At 36.6% G+C, this 15,416-nt stretch overlaps 3 protein-coding genes across 4 annotated transcripts; 2 read left to right on the forward strand and 1 right to left on the reverse strand.

Annotated features, from left to right (window-relative positions):
- Positions 1–518: 518 nt before the first annotated feature.
- nedd8 (NEDD8 ubiquitin like modifier) lies at positions 519–1,659 on the reverse strand. Its single transcript, XM_026266944.1, has 4 exons — positions 1,484–1,659; positions 1,161–1,208; positions 985–1,067; positions 519–900 (listed from the first exon to the last, which is right to left on the reverse strand). Exons 1-4 carry the CDS (start codon positions 1,499–1,501, stop codon positions 780–782), a joined length of 270 nt encoding a protein of 89 aa, XP_026122729.1. The 5' UTR covers positions 1,502–1,659; the 3' UTR covers positions 519–779.
- Positions 1,660–1,962: 303 nt separating this feature from the next.
- Positions 1,963–8,106, forward strand: gmpr2 (guanosine monophosphate reductase 2). The gene is made up of 10 exons (XM_026266943.1): positions 1,963–2,061; positions 2,494–2,629; positions 2,812–2,931; positions 3,033–3,116; positions 3,210–3,383; positions 3,467–3,548; positions 3,637–3,743; positions 5,961–6,003; positions 6,191–6,350; positions 6,759–8,106. Exons 2-10 carry the CDS (start codon positions 2,543–2,545, stop codon positions 6,946–6,948), a joined length of 1,047 nt encoding a protein of 348 aa, XP_026122728.1. The 5' UTR covers positions 1,963–2,061; positions 2,494–2,542; the 3' UTR covers positions 6,949–8,106.
- A 3,164-nt stretch (positions 8,107–11,270) lies between these two features.
- si:ch211-216p19.6 (E3 ubiquitin-protein ligase TRIM39) lies at positions 11,271–14,831 on the forward strand. Of its 2 annotated transcripts, none has more exons than XM_026266950.1 (7): positions 11,271–11,419; positions 11,723–12,279; positions 12,359–12,454; positions 13,069–13,302; positions 13,381–13,528; positions 13,656–13,682; positions 14,127–14,831. In XM_026266950.1, the coding sequence occupies exons 2-7, from the start codon at positions 11,725–11,727 to the stop codon at positions 14,690–14,692; spliced, it is 1,626 nt and encodes a 541-aa protein (XP_026122735.1). In that variant the 5' UTR covers positions 11,271–11,419; positions 11,723–11,724; the 3' UTR covers positions 14,693–14,831. The 2 variants fall into 2 exon arrangements, with proteins under 2 accessions (XP_026122735.1, XP_026122736.1); XM_026266951.1 differs by having other exon boundaries at positions 11,278–11,409.
- The last annotated feature ends 585 nt before the right edge of the window (positions 14,832–15,416 follow it).

A 15,416-nucleotide genomic window follows, 5' to 3' on the forward strand; every position in this document is an offset into this window, starting at 1 on the left:
GTAGACAATCGGGGGTTTTAAATGTTTAAATCTTTGTCATATACAAATGTACTTTTTGTTTTACTTTTTTGTTGACATTGTAAGTTTTGTCTAGCTGAATGCTTCGGAGTATCACACTGACATTTTTAGATGCAGTTTTTAACAGTAGATAAAAAATTTGCAATACACCAAAAAATAATATGCATATTAATATATAATTTTTATGCAAAATATTTGGATGCATACATTTTTATTGGTGTGATATATGTAAACAAACTAAACATTTATAGATCTCAAATATATGTCTGACAGATTTTTCAAAATGTAAAGAATCATATTGCATGAGATTTTAATTTCACAAAAAATCTGTAAGCCATGTGCATTTAGTTGTTGTGCAAATAGTAGAAAATGGCACTAGCTTTTTCTGCAGATGTAATAAAACTTGTTGTTTAAATGAATAGGTGTGAACATTTATTGATTGTTCAGAAATCTGACTTAAAAACTTGAAAACTCTTTAAATGACGAAAGAATAATCACTGTTACATGCTTTAATGGTTGCATCCATTTTTATTGACAAACTGATACTTCAGTTTTACCTTGATTTTGAACATGTCTTGTAAACGTAACAATGATGCTCTTAACAAATTAACAAGGAGTGGCATAAACAGGAAAAAGCTGATGGATATTCCAACAAACAAAGAATGCAGTGGCTACCACTCGTCTTTCCCGATGGTTCAAATGGTTTCTGGTGACATGTGTGATCGAGTACATATCTAAGGTGGCTATGACAGGGCTGGCGGTTACACAGATGAGAGGAGGCTGCTGGGATGCTGGTGGACCCATCCACCTCTCAGTGCAAGAACCAGATGCAGCACAGAGCCACCCTGGATCTTGTAATCAGCTGCCGTTTTCTCATCATTCCTGAGGCGAAGAAGATTGAGGGTTTAGAATAAAACTACATAAATATTCAAGAACATGATTTAATGTGTGCATAAAATGCATTACATCTGTTTTCCACTGTAGATAAGTCTCTGTTGCTGAGGTGGGATTCCCTCTTTCTCCTCCACTCTTTCTTTTATTCTCTCCACCTGAATAAAAAGGACGCATCGGTGCTCTTTACTGTCAACTAAGGGTTCTTCTGTTAACATTCACTGTAAATCATAAAGTATTTTATTTGGTACCTTGTCTGTGGGCTCGATGTCGATCTCGATTTCTTTGCCAGTGAGTGTCTATATCAAGAATGACGACGATTAACGTTAATTCGTTTACGTTAGACATCAAATTTCACTCTGAATGGGTCTTTTTTTTATATAATTTACATACCACCGTTTGTTATAATATTATCTATATGTATGTCATACTGTAGTAAAATGTTGTTTGGTGAGAAATGCCTTGCTGTATTAAATTAAATTATTACACTAGCTCAATCTAGAAGCATCCTGAAGAACCGGATGAGAACTGTACTGAATGAAAGAACTGCTCTTCGTACATTAACGTTACTTACCTTGACTTTAATTAGCATTGTGGCTTCGTCTGTTTTAGAAATACATGCAGGGAAATTGAATGCGAATGTAATTAGGCTATGGTGGAAGAAGTTCAGACACCTCTAAATCAAATTATTCCCACAACTTCACCACCGAGCTTCCTGCGTCACTGAAAAATAATTCCTACCGTTCTAAGCGTCTGTAGGAAACGTTCCGAGGGTCCGTGTGGAAAATAACGGCATTCGCTGCCAGTTGAGGATATAGAACTAAGTAAAATTATTTAATTTATTTATAATTTATAATTTAAGTACAGTATCTTACCGATCTAACTCTAAATGACAAATTATTTCACTTGAATTTAAACTGACCGGGAAAATTTTAATTTGCGACTTGTATTACGACAGTACGCTGCAAATCAATCGTTGACTGTAGTTTTTCGCTGAGCGTTTGAACTTGAATTTGAATGCAACCAGTCAGCATAAAAACTACACTACACGCGCTAAACATCCGCCCTCCTAAACCGACCGCCTCCAACTCGGAAACCGGTTTCATTTTCTGCCATACCGCCTTTAAAGAAGGTGCTCATCTGCAATTATAGGTAACGTTAGGGCAATATTTATTTTGTAGCCTGTATATATAAGGACACGTGTAAAATTGTTTGTAATGAACAGAAAAAAATGTTGAGAAAAGAATCACAAGATGACAGAAAAACAGCACAATTATGATTTTGTGGCCTAGATTATCTGACAGCCAAGACATGTGCAGAACATAGAACCAGATGTGAAACATTTATGAGTCATTTTATAGTATTATTTTTTATGATGCATTATTTTTCTCTTCTGTCTGAAATTGAATAAATAATTGGTATTCTGAAATGTGTAATCCTAGAGTTAGAGTTTTTATATAATTATGAAAGAGGATGTTTCCTGTCTCACCCTTTATAACCCTCCCCTTCCTCCCTCCTCATCCTCTGCAGCTCTCATAACTGAAGGACGGAATGTTTTTCTTTCCTTGTCTTGTGTTTTCTCAGGCAGTGAGATACGGTTAGAGCAGTCTCAAGGTCATCCTCTTCAGCAGTCATGCCACGCATTGAAAATGATATCAAGCTCGACTTCAAGGACGTGCTGCTTCGACCTAAAAGAAGCACTCTCAAATCTCGCAGTGAGGTTAGTAACTCTAAGCATGCGTTTATTTGCATTCTAGATATCATATAGATAGAGGATTAGTTTGGTCTGTGGCCTCAGTTTAATTTATGTTTCATTGCACCCAGACATGTTGTGCAATGTCAACTACATTTTAGGTTCACTTTCATTACTTTTCGCACTCTTCTGTCCTTCATCTGTTTCAGGTGGATCTCATGCGCAGTTTTACATTCAGAAATTCAAAGGGAAGTTACCGTGGCATTCCCATTATAGCCGCCAACATGGACACCGTGGGGACTTTTGAAATGGCCTCAGTCTTACATCAGGTGTGAATGAAATCTACTCCAATTTCACTAAATTATATGATTTTTTGTGCTCTTTTAAACAGACTGCAGGTTATATGAATTATTGTATTTTTTTGTCATAGTTTACTCTCTTTACGGCCATCCATAAGCATTATTGTGTGGATGACTGGAAGGAGTTTGCATCCAAACACCCAGAATGCTTACAGGTGAGCAACATCTTTGCTAGAATATAAATCTACACAAAAATCTGAAGACTATTTATATTTCAATTATTCGTGGTGCTGTCTTTGTTTCTCCAGAGTGTAGCGGTCAGCTCGGGGACCAGTGATGGGGACTTTGAGAAACTGGGGGCCATTCTGTCCGCTGTACCTCAGATTCAGTACATATGTGTGGACGTGGCCAATGGCTACTCTGAACACTTTGTCAACTTCGTGAAAGACGTGAGGCAGAAGTTCCCTTCACACACGATCATGGTCAGTTACCCAACAACAGATCAACATTTCATTGACATTGTGACAGTCATCTTAATATTTTGAAATCCATTTGAATTTTGTAGGCTGGTAATGTGGTCACAGGAGAGATGGTCGAAGAGCTGATTCTTGCTGGTGCTGACATCATAAAAGTGGGCATTGGACCAGGTGACATCATCAGTTGTCTGTTGCCACTGTTTCGGATGGTGTTCTTATTCATATTACACCAGTTTCACACATATGTTCATGTGTGCAGGATCTGTGTGCACCACTCGTAAGAAGACCGGTGTGGGTTATCCTCAGCTGAGCGCAGTCATCGAGTGTGCTGATGCTGCACACGGCCTGGGTGGACACATTATATCTGTGAGAGTTCTTACATTAACCCTATAAAGCCTTACATTACACTAATTCTATAGCCTCTAAATCATCAATAAAAGCCTGTTACACATAGTCTAGTACAGTGGTTCCCAAACTGGGGTGCGTGCACCCCTAGTGGTGCGCAGACTGACCACCAGGGGTGCGCAAGAGAATGTTTGTAATGGCGGGGAAAAAGATCGCTCTTTATTATTTTTATGTATTTAACTGAGGTAAACTTTACATGCAAAGGTTTTATTAAGAAATAAAATTTCACATTTCACATTACACACTACATTACTGTATAAATTACAATTGATATAATTTCATTTTACAAGCACATTTGTGTCACAATAGCCCCGCCCTGTTCTTTTAGTTCATATTAGGTGCTAACTGATAATTTGTTCATTTTTTCACTTACTACATTCAACAGAATGGACACCTGGGGCCGGATTCACAAAAATCTTCTTAAGAAATAAATTAAAATATTAAAACGTTCTCAAATATATTCCTAAGAACATCTTAATTTTTTTTCTTAAGAAGAAATTAACAGCCGTTATCTGAATAAATACATGTTGCTGCTAAACTCACTCCTGTAGATTACCCTAATAATCATGATCATAAGCACGCACCAGACTGTATATTTTTGTTGCGACTTTGAATGGCGCTCAGCTTCATGTTTTTAATGCGGCCTGTTTTTGAACAGTTACTTTTAAAATAGCCTGTCTTAAGCTGCAGCAATATGTTTCATAAATTTTTGTGTCGTGTTTTTGCACTTTCATCTGAGTGAACGCTTCCGGTATTTTAGTCCGCGCTACAGCAAATGCATCCTGCGCACTCATATGCACCGAATATTGCCAAAGATGATGTATTAATAAGCTAAAATTAACCCTGACTCGTTTCAGGGTTGCTAATGAGTTTTGAAGTCAGCAAAAAGCAGCGTCACACACAGGCTAATCATGAGCGATCATGTTTACATTAACAGTCATCGCTGTCCCTTCAGAAAACTTGTGCACATCTCTAGTCCTCCTAGCTGTTGCTGTAATGTTCAAATATAACAATTAATTTCAAATAACCCAATAAATTAATTAAATAATTATTATTATTTGGATTTAAGACAAGTCTGGGGCTGTCCTAAATTTAAGAAGATTATCTTCAACAATCTTAAGAAAAGATAAGAATATTCTTAAGATGAATTTTTTTGGGAATACAAAATATCCTTAAGTTTTTTCCAAAATTAAAAAATAAGAAAATGGAAGTTGAGAAGAAATTTCTTCTTAAGAATGTTTCGTGAATCCAGGTTAAAAACGTGTATATATCATATATATTTAATGTATATGATCTGTGTGCAAACATGCAGGCCCATCCATCTCACAAAAAAAGGAAGTGATCTTTTATTATTATTATTATGTTTTCTAATTTACAGTGAATATTTGTATTTAGTTATTGCAATTAAAAGTGTGAAATCTAACCGGAGTAAGGTGTTGGGGGGTGCTTGACAGGTGCCAAACACTAGAAAGGGGTGCATGCTGAAAAAAGTTTGGGAACCACTGGTCTAGTACAAGCCTTCTGTCCTCTGATTGGTAGCCTCTGACTGAATAATTCTACAGCCATCTTCAGGATGTGTTATGAAGTAAACATAAGAATAAGCATAATATTGTTCTTAATATTTAAAGATGAGCGTTTATTGGACTGAAGCAGCTTAAGTTTACTTGGTTTTCCATATATTATGTTTTAGAAATGTCATGTTAAAATGTAGGTGTCAAGTATGATACAAGAAGAATGTTTTATTTTATTTATTATTATTTATTTATTTTATTATGTTTTATTTATCATCTTTTGATCAGAAAATTAAGCTTTTAAATGTCATTTACTATATCTTATTATTATTTTGAAATATAGTGACAACTGATATTTATTTGCATTTTATGTTGGGGTCTCTTACACTGTTTTTCATAAAAGCCTGGTGTATTAAATATAGACAAATATATATATATATATATATATATATATATATATATATACATATATATATATTTGTATATATTTAATACAAATATTATTAAAAAAATGTATTAATTTGAAAGTTCAATAAACTTTTCCTGACATTATGTCAGGCTTTATAGAGTTAACAGTGAAGAGTAACAGACCATGCTGCCTGTGTGCTTTGTTAATATATGAGCTTTGATCATGTATTTGTGGGATCTGTTTTTCGTCTCGCTGTAGGATGGGGGATGCACCTGCCCAGGCGACGTCTCCAAAGCATTTGGTGAGTTTTGGTAACAATGCATTGTAATAACACCATAAAACAAGAAAGCAAGACATTTCAGTAGCCAAAAATGTTGGATTCAGACATTACTTGTTGCCTTACTACCTTTGAATGCCACACTTTTTAGATGTTGCTCACAGCCAGTGTCACATTAGGCTTGTATTTGATCGGCTAAACTGTGTGACAGGAGCTGGAGCTGACTTTGTGATGCTGGGAGGAATGCTTGCGGGTCATTCTGAGAGTGCGGGTGAAATCATAGAGAAAAACGGCAAGAAGTACAAACTGTTCTACGGCATGAGCTCAGACACGGCCATGAAGAAGCACGCAGGAGGTGTAGCAGAGTATAGGTAAGATCACGAGAAACGCTCTCGTGCTGGAGCCTGTGGGTTGTTTTATCTGGTGGTTTGTAAACTACATCACACAAATATTATTTGGTAAATTAGCAGTCAAGTTATCATTAAATAGCACTTTATAAAATACAGATTGCAGCAATGCATTTTAATAGTAATATACAAGAAAATAACAGAATCAATGCTACAGATTTCTCCAAATATGATTTAAATTCTGCTGTAAGATGTTTTAAAAAGACAGTAGCATTCATCTCAAATCATTTATAGTATCAGAAGTCAGTCCTCATTATTAAATCGAATAGATAGTTTGATTTACAACTGCAATTTGATTAAAAAATATAACATTTTTGGACTTTTACCACTCTTGAGTTGATTAATATTTATTGTAACTTTTTGCATTTTCAGGGCGTCGGAGGGTAAAACGGTTGAAGTGCCTTTCAGAGGGCCTGTGGAGGGGACGGTGAGAGATGTCCTGGGTGGAGTTCGTTCCACCTGCACATACGTGGGTGCTGCTAAGCTTAAAGAGTTGAGTCGTCGTACCACCTTCATTAGGGTGACCCAACAGCTCAACACAGTATTTGGTAATGACAATTAAGCCAGTTTAACCAGGTCCATATTAGGCCAAATTATTGCCAAATCCGTGCAGCGGTCATTTTATTCTCTCTGCAGTCAGATGCACACATGCATATTCACTCACAAACACACATATACCTCACATCATCATTTAGTGTTATAACGAGTATTTATGGGCTCGCACAAAAGCTTTTGAAATCAAAGGCTTTCCCCAGATGCTGTATTAAGGCCTAAAGCAACTGCATGAATTTCAAATTATTATTTATTACTATTTGAAAACTTCTCATTTCGGAACTAACTGTTGAGTTTTTAAGGACACTGTAATACCAACTTCTTACATTTTAGTCTTATACTATATTGTAGTAACAGATGAGAACATACATTTAATTTAACTTATTACATTGTACTGATAGTATGTTTATGCAGTTGATGTTTTAGTTCATCAAAATCTTGAGTTTGTTTTCTGTTCATTTGTCTAAACAACCTCTGTTAGAGCCGTATATTTTATCCAGAAAATGCGGGTACAATTTTAGACTTTGTTGTAGATTTTATCTCAACGTCTCAATGCCTAATTTCTTATATTTATATGAGATTTTCTGATAACATTATGATTTCTCATTCTGTTTTATGGACCAACGCAGATCCTTGAAAGGATTATTAAAATATTACTGTTATACAATATGCTTAAGACCTCCATTATGATTATGAACAACCATTATATTATAAAGAATATATTTGAAGACCATGATGAAAGGGTATTTTGTTAACCCTTTTAATGGATTCTCCTGTGATTGTATGTACCGAAAGCGGTCATATTACACAATCTTTTCACATCAGTTACTATAAAAGTATATGCATGGTTTTATGCATTTTCTACTTGACTCTTAATTAACCTTAATACTTTTGACATTCCATCGCTGTTTGTGCTCTTATTGATTGTAATTTAAAGTTGCTGCTGGGGTCGATATGAATGAGTGTTAAAGAAATAAAATTTTCCCCACTGAAAACCATATGGTCATATCTTTATTACATGCTGTTAAATAAATTTTTATATTTATATTTTACAGAAGTTCAGTTACTTCAGAGGTAAATTTTTATAATATCATATCCCTGTATTGTATTGTGAAAATAAATAATTTTAAGCATCTCTAAAGAATGACTTGTGCAGTTTGCTTTGTAGGTACATAATGTTTAATTTATTAAGCAAAGGAAGTATTTGTGTATAATTTGAATACAAATAAATATGTTTGTGATTATTAAGCCTTTGTTTGTCAAGGTTGGTGTGAACATTCTTTTATTATGCTTAAGGTTTATGAGCCATAATTTATGCACAACACATCAGATACATAAAATGCAAATACAAATCGGATTCAACTGATTCCATAAACGTAATAGTAATGACTTTATGAATTTCTTCACTGATAAAATAGATAACTTCAGAAATACAATAACAAATATAGATTCTACAGTGTCTAATACTTCAGTTTCATCCATCGTACCCAAAGATAAACTGCAGTGCTTTACAACTATAGGACAGGAAGAGCTAAATAAGCTTATCACGGCATCTAAACCAACAACATGTTCATTAGATCCTGTACCCACGTAATTACTGAACGAGTTGTTACCTGTAGCAGAAGAACCACTTCTCGATGTTATTAACTCATTGTTATTTTTAGGTCACGCCCTAAAAACATTCAAGCTGGCAGTTATTAAACCTCTTATTAAGAAACCACAACTAGATCCTAGTGAACAATTTCATATCTTCCATTTTTGTCTATAATTTTAGAAAAATGCTAAATTGTGCTCCTTCCTGGAAAAATAAGATCTGTATGAAGAATTTCAGTCATGTTTCAGGCCCCACCATAGCACAGAAACTGCACTTTTTAAAATTACAAATGACTTGCTTCTTGAGTCAGATCAAGGCTGCATCTCATTCCTAGTTTTACTTGATCTCAGTGTTGCGTTTGACACTATACAGGTCCTTCTCAAAAAATAGCATATTGTGATAACAGTTCATTATTTTCCATAATGTAATGATACAAATTAAACTTTCATATATTTTAGATTCATTGCACACCAACTGAAATATTTCAGGTCTTTTATTGTTTTAATACTGATGATTTTGGCATACAGCTCATGAAAACCCAAAATACCTATCTCAAAAAATTAGCATATTTCATCCGACCAATAAAAGAAAAGTGTTTTTAATACAAAAAAAAGTCAACCTTCAAATAATTATGTTCAGTTATGCACTCAATACTTGGTCGGGAATCCTTTTGCAGAAATGACTGCTTCAATGCGGCATGGCATGGAGGCAATCAGCCTTTGGCACTGCTGAGGTGTTATGGAGGCCCAGGATGCTTCGATAGCGGCCTTAAGCTCATCCAGAGTGTTGGGTCTTGCGTCTCTCAACTTTCTCTTCACAATATCCCACAGATTCTCTATGGGGTTCAGGTCAGGAGAGTTGGCAGGCCAATTGAGCACAGTAATACCATGTTTCAGTAAACCATTTACCAGTGGTTTTGGCACTGTGAGCAGGTGCCAGGTCGTGCTTAAAAACGAAATCTTCATCTCCATAAAGCTTTTCAGCAGATGGAAGCATGAAGTGCTCCAATCTCCTGATAACTAGCTGCATTGACCCTTCCCTTGATAAAACACAGTGGACCAACACCAGCAGCTGACATGGCACCCCAGACCATCACTGACTGTGGGTACTTGACACTGGACTTCAGGCATTTTGGCATTTCCTTCTCTCCAGTCTTCCTCCAGACTCTGGCACCTTGATTTCCGAATGACATGAAAAATTTGCTTTCATCCGAAAAAAGTACTTTGGACCACTGAGCAACAGTCCAGTGCTGCTTCTCTGTAGCACATTTCCTGCACACGCCTGTGCACGGTGGCTCTGGATGTTTCTACTCCAGACTCAGTCGACTGCTTCCGCAGGTCCCCCAAGGTCTGGAATCGGTCCTTCTCCACAATCTTCCTCAGGGTCCGGTCACCTCTTCTCATTGTGCAGCGTTTTTTGCCACACTTTTTCCTTCCCACAGACTTCCCACTGAGGTGCCTTGATACAGCACTCTGGGAACAGCCTATTCGTCCAGAAATTTCTTTCTGTGTCTTACCCTCTCGCTCGAGGGTGTCAATGATGGCCTTCTGGACAGCAGTCAGGTCGGCAGTCTTACCCATGATTGCGGTTTTGAGTAATGAACCAGGCTGGGAGTTTTTAAAATCCTCAGGAATCTTTTGCAGGTATTTAGAGTTAATTAGTTGATTCAGATGATTAGGTTAATAGCTCTTTTAGAGAACCTTTTCATGATATGCTAATATTTTGAGATAGGAATTTTGGGTTTTCATCAGCTGTATGCCAAAATCATCAGTAGCCTATTAAAACAATAAAAGACCTGAAATATTATAGTTGGTGTGCAATGAATCTAAAATATATGAAAGTTTAATTTGTATCATTACATTATGGAAAATAATGAACTGTTATCACAATATGCAAATTTTTTGAGAAGGACCTGTAGATCATGACATACTCATAGATCGATTACAAAACTATACAGGTATTTAAGGGCAGGCTTTAAGATGGTTTAGATCCTACCTGTCCGATCGCTACCACTTTGTTTATTTAAATGGGGAGTCATCTCATTTATCACCAGTAAAATATGAAGTGTCTCAAGGATCTGTCCTAGGTCCTCTGCTATTTTCAATATACATGTTGCCCTTTGGTAATATTATTAGAAAACAAGGGTTTCCACTGTTATGCTGATGATAGTCTACTTTATATCTCAATGAGACCAAAAGCTATTTTATGCATTCATGACCTCTAGACTGGACTATTGTAATGCACCACCAGGGGGTTGTCCTGCATCTCTAAACAAGCTACAGGTAGTCCAAAATGCAGCAGCTAGAGTCTATTGCAAAGTTTAAGAGCTAAATGGAAAAAAAGCTCTACCTCTATTTTCTTGAGGTATAGCTTTTTTTCCATTTGGCTCCCAAACTCTGGAATAGCCTTCCTGATGTTCGGGGTTCAGACAAAGTCTCTTAGTTTAGATCTAGATTAAAAGCATATCTCTTTGACCAATTCTTGATCAAATTCTTTAGCTTGGGTTAAACAAATTCGTTTTCCTTGGTTGGAACAGCAGCTTTGCTAATTATGTCTCTATTTGTTTCTCTGTTTTGCCTGGTTACTAGGATGTACACAAGCTTCAGTCTGGATCCAGAACACCTGAGAAAAGATGATGTCACCCCCTCAGAGGACCTCCGATGATGCCAACCCTCAGACAACATACAGAACTACCAAATATTGCTATAAGTGTGATTGCATCGTATAATAATTGCTGTTAGTGTTCATCGTCTGGTTGACTATGTCGTGTAATATTTTTTTTTTGACACGTGCACAGTGAGGAAAAGGTGACACTATACGCTTTCCTTCCTCCTGCATTACACCACAGCTGCACTGAGAAAACACAAGACACAACACGTACGTAGAGGTGAGCAAAACATCTTATTTGTCAGTGAAATGAATTCCTTTTTAGGTGTTTGTTCCATTGGTGCATCACCCTTGCTTTCTGATCATGTAAGAGCAATTGTACTAAGGCTGTTATTTGAAAAGACACTTTCAAATTTTATTTGTATCTTCATGCAAATCTTTATTGTAATACAAATTCAAGTGTATGTTGTATTTTACGTCCCATATCAAAACCAGTTTGACAAGTTCAATTTGTTTAAAAAGGAGGGGCAAGGTATCTTGTGTGTTTGTACAATCATTTGGGTTTTTATTTTTCTCTCACCAGCGATGGCTTCTTCCGTCAGTTCCCAGGTTGAACAGTTCCTGTGTTCAATATGTCAGGATTTCTTCTCTGACCCAGCAACCATTCCGTGTGGACACAACTTCTGCATGGAATGCATCACTCAACACTGGGACAGCAGTATGAAGACTGAATGCCCGCTTTGCAAGAAGGACTTTCACTTAAGACCAGACCTTGGCATCAACAGAGAATTCAGAGAGCTCACTGAAAGACTGAAGAGAGGAGTAAGTCCTGTCCAACCTGGTGCAGTACCCTGTGATGCCTGCACAAAAATAAAGAGAGAAGCTTTGAAGACTTGCCTGCATTGTGAAGGATCTTTCTGTAAAACTCACCTAGAGCCTCATAACACTGTAGCAAAATTGAAGAAACACAAACTTATCGACCCTGTGAAGAATCTGCAAGATTATATATGCACGAAGCATGAAATGCCTCTGGTGCTGTTCTGCAGAGATGATCAGAAGTGTGTGTGCCTGTCGTGTGTGACGAAAGACCACAGAACCCACAACACTGTTCCTGTAGAGGAGGAAAGTGAAGAACGGAAGGTGAGAGATGATTAATCTGTGTCTGTGCTTCAATGGTTTTTCAACTTTGCTGTAAAGAAATTAACATTTTTGTCTACAGTCTCAGTTTGGGAGAAGACAAGTCGAGGTGTATTCCATGATTCAGAGCAGATTGAAGAAGATTGAAGAAATCAAATGCTCGGTAAAGCTCAGCAAGGTTAGTCTTGTTCATTGCAAGGTTTTATTTAATGTGGGAATGATCCCATTTATTATTTACATTTGGCAGATCCAAAGTGATTTCAATTTCATTTAAGGTATACATTTTAGCAGTTCATTGCACTCCTTATTCATACCTGACCTCCCAGTTGTGGCCAGAATCAGATTTAAGGTTTAGATGGTGGCTTTCAAATCTGGAACAGCACATCCTTACCTCAAACCTACAAGTCAAACCTACAAGTGAGCTAAGGTAGTCTTGTTCCTTCACAATGAGTCAAAAAGTCACTCTCCAACACCCTTTCTGTTCTTCTCTGCACTAGTATGAGCTGTGGAGTGTTGAGACCATCACATCTTTCAAAAAGTAGCTGAAGACAGACCTCTTCCACAAACACTTTATGCTGGTTGGAGAGTGACCAGTGCACTTAAACATACACTCACACCTCACAAAAACCTTCTCTGCATTTTGCCTCTTCTCTAGCTTGCATCCGAAATGAGTTAAGCAGTAATAAACCTCTTTTGAGAGCCACTTTAGATAAAAATGGCTGCTAAATGCATGAATGTAAATTTGGTGGCCATTTATATATTAAGACTGAACATACATTATCCTTTACTTAGCAAAGCTCAGAAAAAGAGAGAGCAGACATTGTTGAGCTGTTCACTAGTCTGATCCGCTCCATTGAGAGATGTCAGTCTGAGCTGCTGGAGGTGATGGAGCAGAAGCAGACAGCAGCACAGAATCAGGCTGAAGAGCTGATTAAAGAGCTGGTGCAGGAAATCACTGAACTGGAGAGAAGAAACACTGAGCTGGAGCAGCTCTCACACACTGAGGATCACCTGCACCTCCTACAGGTCAGTGTCTCTCTTACTGCTCACATCACAGGACAACACTTAACACGCTGAGAGATTCCTCTCTCTCTCCTCCTTTAGATTTATCCATCCCTGTGCAGGCCTTTAGACACCAAGATCTGGACTGGGATCAGTACTGACACTCATCTGAAGGAGGACGCTGTGAGGAGAGCCCTGACAAAACATCAAGAATTCCTCAGTAGTGCAATGGTGAAGATTACAGGAACTGGTGAGCATATGTTATGTTCAGTATTTTGTCTAGAATTTTTGAATATTTAATTTAATTATTTTGTAAGTATTCAACACCGTTAAAAGGTAAGACTGACAGTAATCAACTGTATAATTTTTTTCCACAGAGCTAAAGAGGCTTGAGAAGTTTACAGGTACAAGTCATCTATGCCATTTTCCTACATTCGAACACAAAAATGTTTACCTTTCTGAATATATTGCGGGCACTTTTAGTCATATGAACTATTAAAACTCTACTTGAATTTGTCAAACTATGTCCAGCAGTTGATATACATGCATGGTTAAAAAAAAATTCTTCAATGACACTGAAAAAATAATGTCAGTTTTAAAAATATAGTAATGGATATTCACATTTTAATACTGAAATTCTGGGATAAGTGTAAATCAATAAATACTGATGATGCAGGGCATTTGAAAAGTAACAAAAATCAATGATAAACACAGGGCAAAACATTTCCAAGATAATTTTAATGGGACGAATACAGGAAAAGCTGACAAAAGACCAATTTACTATTGTTTATTCCATTCAATGTATATGTTAAAAATGTCTGCTAATTATTTGTTCTGATCTCTCTCAGTGAATGTGACTATGGATCCTGAAACAGCTCATCCGAAACTCTCCTTGTCCGAGGATGACAAACAAGCTGGACATGGAGAAACACGGCAGATTGTGCCGGACAGTCCATGGAGGTTTGATACATGTCCCAGCATCCTGGGGAAAGAGGGATTTTCTTCTGGGAAATTTTATTTTGAGGTACAGGTGAAAGGGAAAACTGAGTGGGATTTAGGTGTGGCGAGGGAGTCTGTTAACAGGAAGGGAATAATAACTCTGAGTCCAAGGAATGGACTGTGGACTCTGTGGTTGAGGAACGGAAGTGAGTATAAGGCCTGTGACTGTCTGTCTGTCTCTCTCTGTCTGAAGGTCAAGCCCCAGAAGGTGGGTGTTTATGTAGACTATGAGGAAGGTCTGGTCTCATTTTATGATGTGGAGTCCAGGTCTCATATCTACTCTTTCACTGGTCAGGCTTTCACCGAGAAACTCTATCCATATTTCAGCCCAGGCTTTAATCATGGAGAAAAAAATTCAGCCCCACTGATCATTTCACCTGTCGGAAAGAACAAGTGTATTTTAGCCAATTATTAACCATTTGGAATTAAAATAAAATAAATGATGGAAAGAAGGAAGGAAGAATGACTGTCAGTGTAATACATTATTATTGTATTTTGCTAGTAAGACCACTTTTTTTGCGCAATGATGTTCCAATTTAAAATAAAGATGATACGATCTTTAAACTTACTGTTTTGTTGAGAATTTGTGATGTTTTGGATTTTTACATAACTTATGACTTATGTTTTGCTGTACATAAATACATATAACAATACAATAGCAATAGCATATAGCAATACATAAATTCAACAATATGTTCCATGGATAGCAACAATATATTGTGTAAAGTTTAGACACATTTAATTTTAATTTACATTTTTCTTCTCATACTTCTTCTCATCAACGATTTATATAAAAATAAATTTTACAACTTTTTAATAAACACGCACACACACACACACACACACACACACACACACACACACACATATATATATATATATATATATATATATATATATATATATATATATATATATATATGAATTTATATAAAATTAATACTAAAATAACACTGGTTGACGGTAAGTACTGGCATTAGAAATACTGAAAATGACAACACAATCGAAAAAAGTTAGCAGAGGATGGAAACCTTTCTTTATTCAGTAGAGATGGGATGTCAATGTGTCAAAATCTATACAGTGCAGAACCATTTTATAACTTTTACATTTCATCTCTATCACTGTCATCATCTGTATAG

This window comes from Carassius auratus, chromosome 7 (genome assembly GCF_003368295.1).
Source record: "Carassius auratus strain Wakin chromosome 7, ASM336829v1, whole genome shotgun sequence".
Taxonomy (NCBI): domain Eukaryota; kingdom Metazoa; phylum Chordata; class Actinopteri; order Cypriniformes; family Cyprinidae; genus Carassius; species Carassius auratus.